Source organism: Clinocottus analis, unplaced genomic scaffold (genome assembly GCF_023055335.1).
Source record: "Clinocottus analis isolate CAN_PGR_092001 unplaced genomic scaffold, fCliAna1.0.p SCAF_12, whole genome shotgun sequence".
NCBI lineage: Eukaryota > Metazoa > Chordata > Actinopteri > Perciformes > Cottidae > Clinocottus > Clinocottus analis.
Window position 1 is genome coordinate 246,255 of NW_027175843.1, and position 19,321 is coordinate 265,575.

At 46.7% G+C, this 19,321-nt stretch overlaps 1 protein-coding gene across 4 annotated transcripts in view; it reads left to right on the forward strand.

Moving 5' to 3' along the window:
• The window catches only part of st6gal2a (ST6 beta-galactosamide alpha-2,6-sialyltranferase 2a), a 37,743-nt gene that overhangs the window by 12,485 nt on the left and 5,937 nt on the right, over positions 1-19,321 (forward strand). For 3 of the 4 annotated variants that reach the window (XM_068572056.1, XM_068572055.1, XM_068572054.1), the window contains 5 exons: positions 5,439-5,489; positions 5,570-6,674; positions 12,927-13,024; positions 13,452-13,553; positions 15,284-15,458. In XM_068572056.1, coding sequence (XP_068428157.1) covers positions 5,666-6,674; positions 12,927-13,024; positions 13,452-13,553; positions 15,284-15,458 — 1,384 coding nt within the window. In that variant the 5' untranslated portion in view covers positions 5,439-5,489; positions 5,570-5,665. Of the gene's footprint in view, positions 1-3,975; positions 4,007-5,438; positions 5,490-5,569; positions 6,675-12,926; positions 13,025-13,451; positions 13,554-15,283; positions 15,459-19,321 lie in introns of those variants that run through there. The other variant, XM_068572057.1, reaches the window with a different exon arrangement.

The following is a 19,321-nucleotide window of genomic DNA, read 5'->3' on the forward strand; positions in this document are numbered from 1 at the left end:
CAGTGACACATCAGTTTTTGCAAATGGTCTGCCTATAATGTACATTATTGCAATGAGCAGAACTGCATGTGGACTGTAAGAATGGACTTTAAAGTTTAATCACTCATTAGTCTGCTTGTATGTACATAAACAAGTGATCAAAGGGGCAAATAGGAGTAGAACTGGAAACCCCTGAGTGCAGGGTGTTAAATAGTGGTTGTACATTTGAATGAAACAACAAATTGGTTGCAAACTTAAAACGGGCAATACCTATATGAAAAGCACAATACTATGGCTACTAATACTCTATATACTGTCAGTCAATCCACTGTCCTCCTTTGTCAGCTGTGTTCTTTTAATACACAACCCCTTGTGTTTGTGTGTAGCCATGTCCCATTTAATCATCTTTGACCATTTAATGCACCTTTGTGACGTGTGTGTGTGTGTGTATAGTGACTGTCTTCTCTAATCCTATAAGTCCTGACAATTCACCTTTGTGTCATGGGCGGGGCTTATGCTGCTAATTATCTACTGTGCCCTTAACGATGCATTGTGTCAGGTTGTTGTATTTTGAGTTGTGTTGTGTGTTTTCAAGGTTTGAAGTGAGATTGTTGTTGTATTGCTCAAAATAGATTTTTTGATATTAAACACATCTTTGTGAAACAAGTGGAAAGGGGTGTGTGTCCCTCTAACGATGCAATAAACTTGTTTGGGAAAACTGTCCTTCTAATACACAAAAACCCGTGTGTGTGTCTGTGTGTGTGTGTGTGTGTGTGTGTGTGTGTGTGTGTGTGTGGATTCCTGTACTAGGAGAGCTTCTGCGTTAATGACCGTTTTGTAACTGGAATTCCATTTGTGAAGACATTCTTACTGGGATTAAATTGCAATTAATTTGATCTCACGCAGCGTGGAGCTCTGAGGCTGGTGGAGCTCTGAGGCTGGTGGAGCTCTGAGGCTGGTGGAGCTCTGAGGCTGGTGGAGCTCTCAGGCTCGTGGAGCTCTGAGGCTCGTGGAGCTCTGAGACTCGTGGAGCTCTGAGGCTGGTGGAGCTCTGAGGCTGGTGGAGCTCTGAGGCTGGTGGAGCTCTGAGGCTGGTGGAGCTCTGAGGCTGGTGGAGCTCTGAGGCTCGTGGAGCTCTGAGGCTGGTGGAGCTCTGAGGCTGGTGGAGCTCTGAGGCTGGTGGAGCTCTGAGGCTCGTGGAGCTCTGAGGCTGGTGGAGCTCTGAGGCTGGTGGAGCTCTGAGGCTCGTGGAGCTCTGAGGCTCGTGGAGCTCTGAGGCTCGTGTGGATCAGATCGTCTTCGCCGGTGAGATCTCGGCCTCACGGAGCAGATGAAACGCTGATGAGCTGCTTCACAGATTGACACCTTGCCCTCGTGCCGTGAGAATAATTCACGGTTTCCTCTGCAAACAATGCAGCCTGTTTGAAAATGTATTCAAACTCAGCAAAGTCAAACTTTGAATTTACTCATTTAAAGTGGGTCGTGTTCCTCAAGCGGGCCGCAAACTCAAGCTGTGGATTTACAGACCTACACATCGTCTTCATCGTCATCTCTTATCTCTCAGAGTTCAGGCTGATGAAGCACTTTGTGCAGTTCAGGATAAACAAACCAAATCAGTTCAACGTGGTGTGAAAAGTTCTGACGGCCTCATCCTGTATCGCAGTGAAACAGAAGCACACTCACGGTACACAATATCGTGTGTTAGCCACCTAGCTCAAAAAGCTATCTAAAAAAATGCTTTGAAACTCAATACTTGTTAATTATTTGCAAGCGTGAGGTAAACTGTTTACAAAGTAACCCATCAGGAAGGTGTGTGTGTGTGTGTGTGTGTGTGTGTGTGTGGAAGGCGTGTGTGTGGAAGGCGTGTGTGTGTGTGGAAGGCGTGTGTGTGTGAGGAAGGCGTGTGTGTGTGTGTGTGTGTGAGGAAAGCGTGCGTGTGTGTGTGTGTGTGTGTGTGAGGAAGGTGTGTGTGCATTGATGTGATTGATGGCTCCCTGCTGAGCTGCGGCGTCGTCTCCGGCTGCACAGACATGTGTTTTAAAGTGAGAGCGAAGCAGCCGACTGCTCTATGAACACGGCGTGGCGTGCAAATTGGTCGTGGTCGCCGACAAACACGACACTCAAATTCATAAAAACCCCGTTCCTGCAGCACCTCCATCTTACGCTGCACGCTGTGTCTCCATCATGTGATGCATTCATGCAAAAACTGCACTACTTTGCATTTATCTCATGAGTCTTTCCTGGAAATTAAGGATAAGTGAATTCAGAAAGTCTGTCTGTCAAAGCTTTGTGTCGCTCGTCCTGTTGTCGTTCTTTCACCTCACCGTGTTGTGAGTCTGTAGCTGCTTCAACTGCTGCGAGGTGAATCTAATATTAAAGTAAAACGCTTTTATTTGTTTTCATGGTGAACTCCACTCTTGTGGGTTTAATATTTGATGAGGAACAAGTCCTTTGGTCAGTGTTTCATTTGAGAGCATGTTCAGACGTCCTCTTCCGTGCAGCAGCAGAGGGCAACGTGTTCCCCTGCAGAGAATCCCTCAAGTCATCCGCTGCCTTCACTGTTTCCTCTCAGGCGCGTTAAACCCCTCAGATTATTTATTTATTACATTAATCAGACCCGCTCGTCGTGAGAACTCGTTCCTGTGAACCGACCGACAGCGTTTCCTTTGTGTCTTCTGTACATCTCATGTGGCCTTTTGTCAAGGTCACGACCTCGACGTCCTTCTGTCAAAAATGTGCTAAAGCAGAAGAGACCTGGTGTTGGTAAGCAAAGAGAACCAGGTCAAGACTTTCTGAAAAACTGCTTTTGCATATAGCACTATAGCTCTTACATGTAGCGGCCTGCAGCACACGGAGAGTTTGACGAAGTCGTCCAGCTCGTGTGAAGTCAGCTGATCCGTCTGTAGCGACGGCGTCTTATTGACAACGTGCTGCGCGTGCGGCCTCCGCTGGTGGAGATGTTCCTCAGTATCTTCATGCAGAGCGTCGTGTTTGATCTTCTCTGTCGGGTTGCCAGGCAACATCACCCCGTAAACCCTCAACATGTTGGCTTCACACTCGCTGAGACGCAACGTGTTGATTGGAGAACTTTCTACAGCAGGCGAGCGGAGCCCTCTGGTTCATCTCATGCTAAGCTAAGCTAACCAGCCGCTCGTGTGGATGAACGCCGGCAGGAAGGTTTTCCTGTGTGTGTGTGTGTGTGTGTGTGTGTGTGTGTGTGTGTGTGTGTGTGTGTGTGTGTGTGTGTGTGTGTTTCCAGTGTGTGTTTTCCAAAAATGTTCAGACTCTTTTCCAAGCGAAACGTTCGGAGCCGTGAAGCTTTTTTTTTGTCTCATATGATCAAAAACTGACGACAGGAAAACTCCAGTAAATTGAGAATCGTTAGAAAATGCTAATTGTCATTTTTAACTGTTTTCTGACACTAGTGTGATTCTCCAAACCAATAAATCAATTCATTGACTAACAGCGATGGACGCAATACGCCTCTGCAACTCAAAATGTTCAGGCAGTAATAAGAGCGACTAAACGAAGCTGAACATTGTGTCGCTGCAGCTTTTAAAATGTGAGGATTTTCTTCTTTCCTCAGTGATGTGATATCCTGATGATGTATATCCTATGAAGAGGTGATCTGACCCTGCAGAGCACGTTTCCTCTGTTCAACATCTCCTCATGCCGCCACACAATTATCCTCCTGAGGGGAAACGAGACGCGAACACTCGACAGATCTCTTCAGGCACAAAAGCTCTCTCTCTCTTTCTGTCTCTCTCTCTCTCGTAGTTCTACATTGGATCTTGTTTTCTCTCCACCAGATCGATGCTTAATGCTCCATCGGGCTCCTTTGTTCTTCTCCGTCTCGCTAAACATCATTTAGTCGTCCTTTGCTGCCAGTGGCTCGTTTCCATGTTTCCCGTTTTGTACCGTTTCTTTGTGACGGCCTCACGAGCCTGGCTCCGTCCTCCACCCCCGCCTCTCCATCTGTGCCTCCCATTTATGTTGTTTCTGAAGCACCCGTCCTGATTGCTGCCAGGTGAGGCAAACTAGCACACACACACACACACACACACACACACACACACACACACACACACACACACACACACACACACACACACACACACGCACACGCAGTGGGCCTCTGAGCGTTGGTGCATGTAATTCCATGTGTTTGTACAGCGTTGTCACTGGGCAGCTGTGAGACGTTCCTGCTTCTTATCTCCTGGGTTATCTGTGTGCGTTGGACTTGCCGTTGTTAGTTCCAGGTGTTAAATGGAATATTTTCCGCTGCGTAACCTTTGACCCCGGCCAGGTAGACATGTTGAAACCGCCACAGAGGAGATTACTGTCTGCCTGCCGCCTGTCAGCCGCTTTCAGGCCTCAGGCGGCAACGTGCTGCAAGTTTTCCCAAAGTATTCAGATGTGTGTGTGTGTGTTTGTTTGTGCAGATGTGCGTTTGTCGAGTAATTGCATTAGCGTCTTTGCCGTTATTTTCTTTCTCCCACACTGTCTTTGGCCCCTCTGGCCCAGTGGATCCCTGCTGTGGCCCTCCGGCTCCAGCAGGGTCAGGCCTGAGCTTTGGCCTCCTGTGTGTGTGTGTGTGTGTGTGTGTGTGTGTGTGTGTGTGTGTGTGTGTGTGATGTCTGGGAACATATGCAGGGGGGACATTACATGACTTTTCTTGTGCAGCGCTCTGCAGGACGCAGCAGCTCCAGAGACAGGAAGCTGTAGAGGAATGTCAAAAATCAAAGTGCATTTTAGTGGATGATGATGATGATGATGATGATGATGATAGCTAATGGAACCCCCCCAAAAACCTAATTATAATACAGCTGATGTATAATATTTTAATTAGACCATTCACATGTTTTAAAAGGATGATTTTCTTCTGTTGGAACTGAGAGCATCTTTTGTAGTTTCATGGTAAAATAAGCAGTTAGTTGCAGAGAAACTTGCTCACAGTGAAGCTGTTCATCCTCAGGACAACAACACACCGAAGGCCTCCGTACACACACCGTGAGGTCATTGTGTTAACAGTGATGTTATACTTTGTGGTAGTGAAGGAAAACAAAGGTGTGGTAGTTTTAATTATTTACACAATAGAGCTGATGTTAGTTTTATGGTCATAGTTTGGTAACATTTCAGCAAACAGCATCCAGTTACATTAAGATTCACACTAAACCAGTTCTTTGGGGGAAACCTTTGAGTAAATCTGTCCATTTATCATTTTGGATGACAAAGAGGATTCATATTTTGGGTGATCATACACTCTGTTTCCTGATTATTTCTTGTTATAATATTTAATTGAAGCTGTAACTCACACAATGTCTCCTTGGTGTTGGCAGTGGAACGTTCTGGACTCACAAGGTGTGTTTGTTGTTCTTCATGCTCACACAGCCTCGTGTGTGTGTGTGTGTGTGTGTGTGTGTGTGTGCCTCACTAACGCTGCCCTCTGCTCTCCTCAGGGTCACATCCTGCAGGCGTGCGGTCATGAAGAAGTAGAAGCATCAGTCCAGGTGAGAGTCTCGAGCGTCTGCTCTCCTGGTCCACATGATCGGCTCTGAGCTCTTTCATTCTGAGCGTTCTTGTGTTTCAGGTCCTCCAGCTGACCTGCGTCCGGCCGCGGGGCGCCGTTGTTGTTGTTGTCGTTGTTGTTGTTGGTGGGTCAGCTGAACCGGCGTGCATGTGAGTGATGAAGTCCAGCATGAGGCAGTGGCGCAGGCTGGTGCTGGTGGGGATGCTGGCCTGGGTCCTCCTCTTCCTCGGCCTCCTCTCTTACTTCCTGGACGCCCGTGTGACCGAGCCGCTGACGTCCGTGGGCTCGCTGCTCTCCCAGCACCCGGACACCCGCCGCCTCGCCTCCATCCAGGCCTCCCACCAGCAGCAGCAGGCCAACCCGGGTTCCCGACCCGAGCCGGCCTCCACCTTCACCACGGCCGACCCCGGAGACGAGCCGGACCCCTCCGCCAGCCCCACGGCCCCGGAGCTCAGCCTGGACGCGAGCCGCAGCCCCAACAGCGCCCCCTACGTCCTCTACGGGAGCCGAGAGGCCGGCCACCAGGACTACCTGGACCCGCAGAGCCTCGCCGCCTGGTCCTCCTTCGGCACAGAGAATGTGGGCTCTCACTCGGACCCCTCGGTGCAGAGCCGTGAGAGAACGTCCCACATGGAGTACCAGAACCACGTCAGCGCCACGCGCTACCACGGCGGTGAGGAAGAGGACGACGACAGGGACAATGAGGAAGAGGAGGAGGAGGAGGAAGTGGGGAACAGAATGAGGACGGCGGCGGTCAGGAGGCCCGGCGGCGACTCGGCCGACCTGGAGGAATATTACTTCTCCAAGTCGGCCTCCGTGGTGCAGCGGCTGTGGCGCGGCCGCGTGTCCGCCGGCATGCTGAGCCCGCGGCTGCAGCGCGCCATGAAGGACTACGTCACCGCCAACAAGCACCGCGTCGCCTACGCGGGGCATCGCCGGGCCGCCCAGAGCGCCAAGGAGCTGCTGTGCCAGATGAAAGCCCAGGCCCGGCTCAGGACGGTGGACGGGTCGGAGCAGCCCTTCTCCTCGCTGGGCTGGGCGCGCCTGGTGCCGCCCCGGCCCCTGGAGCGGCCGGCCGGGCGGCGCGACCAGAGCGGCTTCAGGAGCTGCGCCGTGGTCACCTCGGCTGGGGCCATCCTGCGCTCGGGCCTGGGACAAGAGATCGGTGAGTGGAGAGGAAAGGTTAGGAGTGTAGGCCACAAGGAGACAAGAAGTTCTGTTAAATGAGGGAACATGAGGGTTTTTATTTTTGACACACAAAAAAACACTTTGTGAAAGCAATTATGTAAAAAGAAAAATGATTTTGCACCAGTAAATGTCACAACTATTAAATCAGGTGATATCATGCTGTTGGCTAAATAAAAGCTGAGTTATGACACGCTGGATGATGCGAGAGGAGCTGCAGGGTCACGATGCAGCAGAAAGACGCCTTTTCCTTTACGTTTGTGAGAGGAACAGATATTCTAGTTAACACTCTTCCAGCCGCTCGCTTTCATGAGCATTTTCATCCTCAAGTGTTCCACATGAGGGGAAATGCCAGAAACCAAAAACAATGAAGAGTTTGTAACGCTCACTGAGACGGAAAAGCTAGTGAATCAATAAAAATCCAAAGGTGAAAGGAATGAATCATTACATACACGATGCACATGAAAGAAGCTCTGAGGTTCAGAGATGGAAACATCAGGACACTGAGACCACGTCTGGTTTGAGTTTGCACTAACTTTGCATGTTAACTTTACTAATATCACTCGAGGACGGTATAGTCACTGCAACAAACATTAATATATATATAGTATTTTTATGATTTTAGGTGCAGGTTGACCTTAAAAATTCTGCATTTTAGTCATCGTGTATGTATGTATGTTTATACACATATACACACATACACACACACACACACATACACACACACACACACACACACACACACACACACACACGATGAGTAAAATGCAGGATTTTTAAGCTCAACCTGCACCTGCAATCCTGCAAAAAATCTTTTTACATGGCATTTGCTGATTAACTTGTCAAGCTGATCATGTACAGGCTTGAGTGTGTGCCTAGTAGGGTATATGTGGTAGTGTGTGTGTGTGTGTGTGTGTGTGCGTGTGTGTGTGTGCTGTTGGTTGAGAGGCTCTGCCAGCTCTTTGGTAAGTGGGGAGAGTGTGAACTCGGTGACAGATGGCTCACTCGGAGACAGCAGAGCCCCCTCTGCTCACCAGTCCGCTCCTTCTCATAACGTACAGCTTCTCTGCATTTCCCTGTGACGACATCTGCTCTGAGCTTTAATATCATGAGCTTTGGGCTTTCTGCCTTTTTATATTTCTATATTTACATGGTGCGTCTGTGCACTGAGAGCCTTCTATAGACTCTCGCTGGCCCAGATAGCGTCGCCCCAGAAAGAGAAGCAGATCACTGGAAACAGGACGCAGCAGGCGAGTGATGCAGACCTCCTCTTGACCTCGTGGTCACAGCAGGACTCACCTGAGGAGCTGCGTCAGCGTCTTTGAGCGCCGTTGCCTTCACTCGCTGAATGAAACATGTTCTGTTATCAGAAGTGATGCTACACGGACTCCAACAGGCATCCAAGCACCCTCAAGTGTTGGTGTTATTGATGAATATGGAGGTGTGTTTTCATACATTTCAGGTTTGTTTTCCTGCTGGAGGAAGAAGAACATTTGACTGAGTTGTTCCTTATTTTTAGCAGCAGAGAGAAGGAGGCGGGCTCCGGCTTTGGGCAGGAGGCCGTGGTCGTCCGCTCTGCAGGTGCTTTGTAATCTCTGCTGATGCATCATCATCCCTCCGTGTCGGTCGTTGGTTTGTGTCCAACAATGTGACCCACATGCACACGCTCAGAAGCGAAGGCAGTGAATGTCTTCTCTGCAGCACACCTGCATCATTGCTTTCTCTCTTTTCAACGTGCGTGTCTTGTAATATCGATCTGAGGAGTCAGAGTGAGAATGTGGGAAAGTCACCACAGAGCTGTGTGATTCATGTCTGTTTGTCCTCGCGGGGCGAACACATTCATCCTCATGTCAGGTGTTGGTTCAGCGTGTCATCATCGGGGCGCTCGGCTCTTAAGAGAAGAGATGCTGCTTGTCGGGCGACTAAATGACTCCACGAGTGAGATAAATGATCTGGAGCTGATTAATTATTGAACAGTGTTGGAAAAGATCGACTTTGTTGCATCAGTTGTCAGGAAATCAAACGGCATCGATCCCGCTCTGCCTGCTCTTCTCTCCGTGCTCTCCAAGAGGCGGCACGCCGTCCAAACCTGCGTCCCGCGTCCCGCGTCCTGCGTCCTGCGTCCTGCGTCCTGCATCCTGCATCCTGCATCCTGCGTCCTGCAGCCGTGAGCTGTGACAAAGAGCCAAAAGATGAACGTGGCGATCATCGTTTTCTGCCATTTGCAGTCAGACGACATTTAGGCGCTGGTTTAGTTTATTTTAGAGGTGTGTGTGTGTGTGTGTGTGTGTGTGTGTGTGTGTGTGTGTGTGTGATGCGTGGCTGCCATCATGTGGTGAACAGCATGAACTTCATCCCCAGAACACACGAGTTGGAGAAAATAAGAAACGCGTTACAGCATTATTTAATTAAATTATTGTTTTTTGAGAGAAAGTTTTGACTAAACTCACTGGTGATTTTTTGAAATCATAGTTTTTGGTATTAATGAGTAAAAGAATAAAGACAGATGGGTAACCTTCGTCCACATGAAGGGTTAACAGCTTTGTCATGTTATTGCGACAAGGACATTTAATAACCCTCTTAAAAGTCAGCGGTGAGTTTGTCTCCGACTGTAATTCAACATAATCAGCAGAGAGGACTCGTGATTGATCGCAGAATAATGAATCCTAATGGTTTTGGTTCAAATATCCAGGAGATGCGCTGCAACACATCCAGCAGCTGCTGCAGAGGTCGTCCGCCTCTCAGGAGAAGAAGTCTGCTGAAGAAAAGATAATTGTTTATTATTAACAGATGATAAATGGTGGTGATGATGATGATGATGATGATGAAGAGTCTTTGGCGCTGGAACTCTGCAGGGAGGTTTGTAACGCAGGGCCGTCTGACCCCACCAGCACCGAGATGAGTCCCTGTGGAGTCCAGACCCGGAGGTGATGATGATGATGATGATGATGATGATGATGATGATGGATCTGTGAAGACTGATCCATCAGCTGGCAGGCGGACGCGTGCGTAACAGACATGACTGAACGTAAAGAAGAGGCTGTTTTAAAAGAGGCAGCGGCGCGAGAGGCTAACTGTGTATTTGTGTTTAGTTGAGCTCATCGGACGCAGGAGACGAAGATTAAACCACTCGTGTGATTGACAGCTGTGAATAACGAGCGAGTGCGTGTGAGACGTGATTGGCTCACGGATGAGAAACAAATGCTTCAGCGTGAAGAGACTGAACTTCAGCTGCAGCTTCTGTTGCTAACGTGAACGTTTGCATCCACACTTTTAGACATAAAACGACTGAAGTGCAGCTATAGACGCAGATTGATGAAGTTATATGAAGCTATATGAAGTTATATGAAGCTATATGAAGTTATATGAAGTTATATGAAGTAAAGTTGTCATCGAGCCCCAGAGAGACACCACGGCGTCCATGAGAGCACCGTGAGTCTTTCCTCATGTGGCAAGAGGAACAAAACACGACACAGCGGCTGTGTGTTCAAGTTTAATGTTACAGACACATGCAAACTTTAAATGACTCAAAGATGACGCAGATGAATGATGATGTCATCATCTAGTTTCATCACTGCATTTCACCAACAACAGCACATCCTCGTCAGCGATGAAGACAGACGCGTTGTTCCCTCGTGTCTGCAGTCAGCAGCAATCAGCCTGCTCGTTGTTATGAAGACATAAAGATCTGCAGCCGTTGAACGCTGGAAAAATAATTCAAAAAGTTGTTTTTTTGGAAATAAATCACAATGAAACCTCTTTTCTTTAAAAAAAAAACCCCATTGTAGAACTAAATAAATGAGCATGAAGTGTTTTTCTGGCGGTGAGACGTTGGAAAGACGATCGATGGGAAAAGGAGCCGGGTGAATATTGATCCTGATCCGTCGTCAAACACGTGGACACGTTGACGTTGTGGAGGTTGTTCCTGCGAGTCACTTCCTCTGCAACACGCTGGTCATCCTTCACTTTTGATATCTGATGATTTTCTCATCCGTGAAGTAAAAATATTATTTTATTGACTCACCTCATGAGACATGAACACATGAATCCTGTTCACTGGTCATGCTGCTGGTTCCTCACCAGCAGGACTCACCGGGGCCAGCAGCTCAGTACTGCATCTGTAGTACTGCATCCTGTACTTCATCCTGTACTGCATCCTGTACTGCATCCTGTACTTCATCCTGTAATTCATCCTGTACTTCATCCTGTAATTCATCCTGTACTGCATCCTGTACTTCATCCTGGAGTACTTCATCCTGGAGTACTTCATCCTGGAGTACTTCATCCACTACTTCATCTGTAGTACTTCATCCTGGAGTACTTCACCCTGGAGTACTTCACCCTGGAGTACTTCACCCTGGAGTACTTCATCCTGGAGTACTTCATCCTGGAGTATTTCATCCTGTAGAGTACTTCATCCTGTAGAGTACTTCATCCTGTAGAGTACTTCATCCTGTAGAGTACTTCATCCTGTACTACTTCATCCTGTACTACTTCATCCTGTAGAGTACTTCATCCTGGAGTACTTCATCCTGGAGTACTTCATCCTGGAGTACTTCATCCTGGAGTACTTCATCCTGTACTTCATCCTGGAGTACTTCCTCCTGTACTTCCTCCTGTCGAGTACTTCCTCCTGTAGAGTACTTCATCCTGTACTTCCTCCTGTAGAGTACTTCATCCTGTACTTCGTCCTGTCGAGTACTTCGTCCTGTCGAGTACTTCGTCCTGTCGAGTACTTCGTCCTGTCGAGTACTTCATCCTGGAGTACTTCCTCCTGGAGTACTTCCTCCTGTAGTACTTCCTCCTGTAGTACTTCATCCTGTAGTACTTCCTCCTGTAGTACTTCCTCCTGTCGAGTACTTCATCGGTAGGATAACACAGAATATCGTCCTTCATAAGAACCACGTGTTTATAATCTGCATGTAGTAATAACCACACTATGGATACCAGCTGCGTACGTGAGGCACATTTAATATTTAGCACATAAAACAACATCTACCATCAAGTTAATATTTAACTTACCTGCATTTAAATGAATAATATTGATAAAATGCAAACAGTGTAAAAACGTGTTGATACTCAGTGAATCAGAACAAAATAAACTTAAACAATACAAACTAGAAATGTTAATTACAAGTGATGAAAACATTTAAATACATATTTGCAAGAATAAATAACTTATAATACATGTGCAAATGTATTGGAATATGAAAATAACCACAATAAATGGAAATGATCAGATATGCATTTATACAAAACAATAATTTGATCCGTTTTTTTTCTTTCACTAAATATTCAAGTCTAATTTTTCTGCATGAATATTGATGATGCTTCCTTATGAAAGTGCAATTAGCTTCAGGCGATTGAACCCAGAAGCATCTGTGATGGTCACGTGGTCACGTGGTCACGTGGTCACGTGGTCACGTGGTGGAGGAAGAGGGCAGACTGGACGTGGCGCTCGTGAGCGCGTTGTGTGTTTGTGTCGTTGTGTTGAGTGTTTGTGTCGTTGTGTGTTTGTGTCGTTGTGTTATGGATGGTTTCTTCCTGTCGGATCAACGAGCCGCTGCGTGCTGCTGACGGATGGACGGACGCACGCGGCGGGTTTCTAATTATGACCCCGCCATCCATCAGGCGGGATGGCGTGTTGGCGCGTGAACAGTGACGTCACACGCGCACAAACAGACCGACACGCGGACGTCGGTGTGAACCGGTTCCAGGAGCGACCACTAGAGGGCGCTTTGGTCGTTCTGCTCGCTGCCGGTCAGATCAACGGTTGCATTGCTGCAACCAGCGAGTTGCCACTGTGACTTCTGCCACACACACTGATGAGCAACGTGGATGCGACTAGAGGGACACGTGGAAGTGAGAACGATGGGAAGTCTTTCATGAGCAAACTGCCTCAAAGTTCTTTTTCTTAAAAGTTCCCTCAAATTTAAAGACGGCAGCAACTTGACAAGCTGACGTGAAACATGTGTAGTTCATTTTCTTATGAAAGTTGTAAGCTGACGTGTCGGCATGTTGTTCCTCTGGTTGGTCCCGTCTGCATCGATCAGAACTCAAAACAATAAAACCGTCAAACACGTTTCATAAGGAGCCGGTCCAGAGGAGTTTCTGTGGGGGGAAAATCAGCTTTATTTTTAATGTATTCCTCTATAAATATACAGATGCTCGACATCCCGCCGGGTCGGCTCGCCTCCTGCGTCGCGTGACGTGTGCGTGCCTTTTCCTCCAGATACCCATGATGCAGTGCTGCGGTTCAACGCGGCGCCCACGGAGGGCTACGAGCGAGACGTGGGGAACAAAACCACCATCCGCATCATCAACTCGCAGGTGAGCGTCCGTCACCACGACGACGATGAATTATTGATGTCCGTGTCACTCGATGACACGCATGTAGAACACATGTAGAAGATATGAATGATTTATGACTCCACCGACGTCCTGACGCTCGCTCGACGTTGATTTATTGATTTCGTCTCTGCATTTCAGGCTTCAACGCATTTGATTTATTTCAGTTCAGCCACCGCTTGAGAATAGATATGATCATCAGTCAATAATGCTTATTTGCACCTTCATAGTTGGAATATATTATTTTTTATTGGAGGAGGTTCAGGTTTTTAAAGACACAATATTCATATATTTGTCCTTAAAGTATAAAAGCTTACGAAGCAGCAGAGGGAACACGTTGGTCCTGCAGCTGCTCCGCGTTTCAGACGTCAACACGACTCAGAAACATCATGAACTTCTGCTTTTACAGATTTTGGCGAATCCTAAACATCGATTCAACACCAGCTCCATCTACAAGAACGTGACTCTGGTGGCCTGGGACCCTGCACCCTACACCGTGGACCTACACAAGGTACACACAGACACACACACACACACACACACACACACACACACACACACACACCTTACAACCAGTTCTGTGATCTCTGTGGTCGTTTATTGTTTAATAATCAGGAAAGTTTCAACAGAAGTTGTGTTGACGTGTTAAGATGTGTTGTGTTGATGTGTTGTGTTGACGTGTTAATGTCACAATGTGAACAACCGTCATAACTTTGATGATGAAAGCAGCGTCGTCCTCCTGTGTTGTGACATGAGCTGCACTCGGCTCGCTGGTTGTTGTTTCATTCGATGACATCATCCTTCACCACTTCAGCGGTGAAGACTCCATCTTGGTGCTTCAGGCCTGCAGCAGCTTTCTTCCTCATTGTATCGCAGGACTTTCCCACATAGATGAGTAACGTTGCTTTTTGAGACGGCCAAAGGATTTATGAAGTGCTGAAGAGAAGTCTTGATCTCCCTTCTGGGATGTTTGATCATCTTGCGTCTAAAAGGGAGCTGGACGCCCCCCCCCCTCCTCGCCCAACGCGATCCAGCCCAGATGTGCGCTCCCTGACCTGTGTTTGCATAGCATAACCATTTCAAAAGCATTGCTGTATAATTCTATATTTGGCGATGCAAAGCCTCCTCTCCTTCTAGTGATGAACGGCTTATTCAGACTCTGTGTTTTCCCATTCCTCATGTAATCCCTGACCACCTCCCTCTACTGCTGGAGACACAGGAAAGGAAGTATCATGGAGCTAAAGTTCATCTTTGAAGACGCCAACATTCCCCCACAGAGATAAATTCAACATGTTCCACTTGAATCTATACGTCGTGCGTCCTCCTGCGTCGATCTGCCAAGATATTTCATCCCTGAAGGGAGACGCTGAAATGCAAACACTCCAGTCTCAGCAGAGGAGCAACTTAAATCAGATTCTTTTCCAGTTCATCTTGTGGCCAGACTGGAGGAGCGCGTCCTCTGCTCTGCTTCATCTCTGTCACCAAACACTGATCAATAGAAACACTCCAATAAAGCAATAAAGCCCTTATCCTCCCGCATTGTTATTCAGGGTTAGATCTGCAGCCGCGATCAGATCCAAGACTTCTGGTTCAGGTGAATCACCTGAAGGAAAGCAGTGATTAGCATTCTGCTTGAGGCCTTTGCTCTGAATAATTTCCATTGATTGTATTATCTTGGAATAATATTAACTTCCTTGTCTGTTCTTATCCGTCATATTTTCTGGCCGTTAAGTTTTTTCCACCAGCTAAAAATAGACCCGCTTGTCCCTGTAAATGAACAGTGATGAGTTTTCGGGCTTTAACCTTTAGTTCCCTGCAGGAGTCGGGTCGCTGTGTGCAGTCTGTCTCATCCACTCACATTTCTCAGGAGCACAACACGACGCTGGAAGCAGCTTTTGTTTTGAAGCCTCTGTGGAGCTGCTTTAGGATGGATTACCACGAAAGAGTCAAACAAAAAGCAAAACTCTGCACCTGTTCATCAGCGGCTCTGCAGCTCAGCAGCAGACTGAAGCTGCACAGAGCCGGTGACGGCAAAAGGAGGAGAACTTGGAAAGAGGGCGATGCGCTTTAGACTCCATGATGTGGGTCACTGACGCCAACGCGCTCTTTTCATCCGGATAAAGGAACAATCTGCTGAGGTCAACGTGCACTGTGCAGCGCGTAATGGCCGTGTTTTACTGCAAAACCTTTCGGCTTCATGCCGACCGCTCTGATGAGATCGTCCCTGTGTTCCTCCTCCAGTGGTACGCCGGGCCGGACTACAACCTGTTCGGTCCGTACATAGAGCACCGCAAGCTCCACCCGGACCAGCCCTTCTACATCCTGCACCCGAGCTACGTGTGGCGGCTCTGGGACGTGATCCAGGGCAACACGCAGGAGAACATCCAGCCCAACCCGCCCTCGTCTGGCTTCATAGGCGAGTACACACACACACACACACACACACACGCACACATGCACACATGCACACATGCATTATGAAGATAGGCATTCAGTGTACGTCTGTTTCCTTCTGTGTCTTTCCAGTTCATTGCCTACACACACACACACTTGCACACACACGCCTCAAGACATGATGACTTTTCTATCTTCAGTGTATCGGCGTGCAGCGTGGCGATGCGTCTCAGGAGCTCTCCCACGCGTTGATATCTACTTCATATCGGTCTCTTCCTCTCAAACATTCAGACACTTGAAATGTTTCCTCTCCCTCACGTCCACGTGTGAAATAAGACGTTAAATTATTCTGGCGGCGGCGGCGCAGAGGAAGGTCTACGGTTCTACGGCGCCGCTGACCGACACGCCGAGGAAAACGCTCGCTTTCATTTTGAATGTACAAGAAGGATTCCTCAATGTTCTGTTGTCACTGCATTCATCACGACGACAACAACAACAACGCGGCACAGATTGTGCGTCACACTCTGCAGCTTTGTCTCAGTGCGGCGAGCTACATGTATTCATCACTGCACATCTCTCATAGCTTTTATTTAATGGCTTCAGCAGCGAGAGATAAAACTATGTTCATTTATTCTTTGACATTAAGCAAAGAAAAATGAATTATAGTTGTGAGTAAAACTGTGGGCTCGACAGCTTATCGATGGCAGAATTTTCCATGAACGTTCATCACGTTGAGGGAGGAATCCTCCTCGGCTTCATCACTCCACCTTCTGCCTTCACTTGATATCTTGTGACTGTAAATGTATGAACTCGCTGCTTTACAACAGCTGCTGAAGCAGTTAGTACTGCTGGAGGCTAAACGCAGATATCTGAGAGGAAAAACACACAAAAAATGATTTTATTGCTGGCAACCTGCTATCAGGGTCAGAATCTACTGGCCATCCATCATGTGAGCGCGTCAAACGCAGCCCGACCTCAGACGAGCAGGAATGGAAGTGAAACCTGTAACAATGATGGACGAGCAGCTGATTCCAGCTCTTTGAGCCTCGTGGAGCTGCTCGTGTCCTCGTGAGGAAACACAAACGCCACCGTGTTCCTCGCAGAACGGTTCTATTCCCGTCATGTTGCCTCTAAACAGACACAGACCTACAGCGGACACAGAGACATGCTGCAGATGATCTTTCCCCAGATGTGGACAGTAGCTGACCTTTAATAGAACCTTTAATAAAACCATTGATAACACCTTTAATAGAACCTTTAATAAAACCATTGATAACACCTTTAATAAAACCTTTAATAAAACCATTGATAAAACCTTTAATAGAACCTTTAATAAAACCATTGATAACACCTTTAATAAAACCTTTAATAAAACCATTGATAAAACCTTTAATAGAACCTTTAATAAAACCATTGATAACACCTTTAATAAAACCTTTAATAAAACCTTTAATAAAACACAATCCCTGTCGCTGTTTCAAACCGCCTCATTACTTCATGACTTCTCATTTATCTGGCAGAAGGTTTCTTACTTACAGTAACGAGTTGTGCTCGGATCCTTTTAAAGAGTCTTCGTTTCCGTTCACGCCGTCAGAACATTTACTTTCTGGAGGTTTTCAGCGTCGTGTTGCACAGGATGAACCGTGTGAGCGACTTTAACAGGTAAGTCATTTAAATAATGTTTAATATCGTCGCCACACATGAACACAATGAACACGAGCATCGCAGCGGGTAACTAACTAGCAGAGTTAGCATAGCTGATGCTAACGGATGACCGGTTATCTGAGCAGCACTCTGGATGGAGACATAACGGTCAACATTGAATAATTAGACTATGAATTGTAAATTCAGTTTGCTGAGGGAAATGTTATCAAACGTGTGTTCAGAGGGACGAAAGCGGGATTTAAATATTAATATTAAAAGTGATATTTTATGAGCTGAAGCTAACGCTGAACAAAGCACCTGGTAAGAGACATTTTAATAACGTTAATCCTACAATAATAAAGAATATATACTTGTGTGATACATTGCTGCTGGGATGGATTTAAAATGCATATTTGGGATTATGAATGCTGAACAATTAGTAACATTGGGTTGAATTATGTAAGGCTTTGTGACTGTTTCTGTTATTTTGCAGCTGATTTTAATTTCTGATATGAGAGAAACGTTGAAACTAAAAACAAAAGGTAAGCCCGCCATGTTGTTCTATTAAATAACTGCATTATTTAAATAACCATATTAAACATTTATTCTATCAGCACATAGTGTTGGTCTATATTAGTAACCTCCTGCAGTAACACTGGGTGCTGTGAGGAGCATCAGTGAGCGTAAACATAAGACAATAAGCAGAAATACAATATGAGTCTCATCATATAAAGAATCATATCAAATGTTTATATCCATTAAATAATAAATGTACTGAATCTGTATTGTATATTTTCATAGGATCTCTCTGTCTGTCTGTCTCTCTCTCTCTGTCTCTCTCTCTCTGTCTCTCTCTCTGTCTCTCTCTCTCTCTGTCTCTCTCTCTCTCTCTCTCTCTCTCTCTGTCTCTCTCTCTCTCTCTCTCTCTCTGTCTCTCTCTCTCTCTCTCTCTCTCTCTCTCTCTCTCTCTCTCTCAGGGTTCGTGGACAGATGGAGGCTCAACTCTCTGGTTTTTACTCTTTTACTTAAAACAACAACCAGCCGTCTTTCTGTCACGGTTTCTCTTGTTTTTCTTCTCTTTGTGAAGTTAAAATGGATTTGAAGCGATCGGTTTTGTGAGCGTTGACTTGTTCACTACATGAGTGTGTGTGTGTGTGTGTGTGTGTGTGTGTGTGTGTGTGTGTGCACATCTCCTCTATAGAGAATAATGTGTTTATGTAAACAGTCCCTGATGTAAATAAACTAAACTCTATAAATCTGCATCCCTTTGTGAGAAAAATGCAAATGCAGCGTTTGATGATGAATAACTCTGAGATGTGTTGCTATTGTCATGTTGAATTATGAGCAGATTAAAAGTGGCCGGTATAGTTTTAATTTGACTATTATGCATCATGCACATATTAATAAGTCCAGAGCTCCATCAGAATTTTAAACGGACTGAACAGATTAATTTAATTTCACACGCTTGCAATGACTCCAAAAATAATAACTTGATATTTTATGCTTTTGTTTGAAGTCATTGTGCGTCTCCTCCTGTCTGAAGGTCATAAAGATTACATTAGTCATTAAGATCACTTCAGATATCACCGTGAACTAAATGACTCTTCTATACATTTCTATCGGCCGCCAAGTTCTCTCTGAACTTTCTGAGTTCTTTGTGACGATCTGCATTTAAAACTTCTGCTGACGGGTTTCTGCCTCGTTAGAGGCTGTGTGGTAACGGCGTGCACGCCCTTTAGAGGCTCTGTAACGGCGTGCACGACCTATAGAGGCTGTGTGGTAACGGCGTGCACGCCCTTTAGAGGCTCTGTAACGGCGTGCACGCCCTTTAGAGGCTCTGTAACGGCGTGCACGCCCTTTAGAGGTTGTGGTAACGGCGTGCACGACCTTTAGAGGCTCTGTAACGGCGTGCACGACCTTTAGAGGCTCTGTAACGGCGTGCACGACCTTTAGAGGCTGTGTGGTAACGGCGTGCACGACCTCTAGAGGCTGTGTGGTAACGGCGTGCACGCCCTTTACTGGTCTTACTGGTCATCTCTCACCTCTTCCTCTCGCGTGGGGAATTAAAGGTGAAATATGAGCCAGTCAGCAGTTCAAACAACCTTCCATGAGCTCTTCTTCACTTCAACATGTTGCATTAGTGATCGGCCAAAGCTCCACCATGGAAACATCCCATCATGCCTCACTGCACCAGAGGACGGCGCTCTTTAATAGAATGAAGCTTCAGCTGTTTGTTTCTGC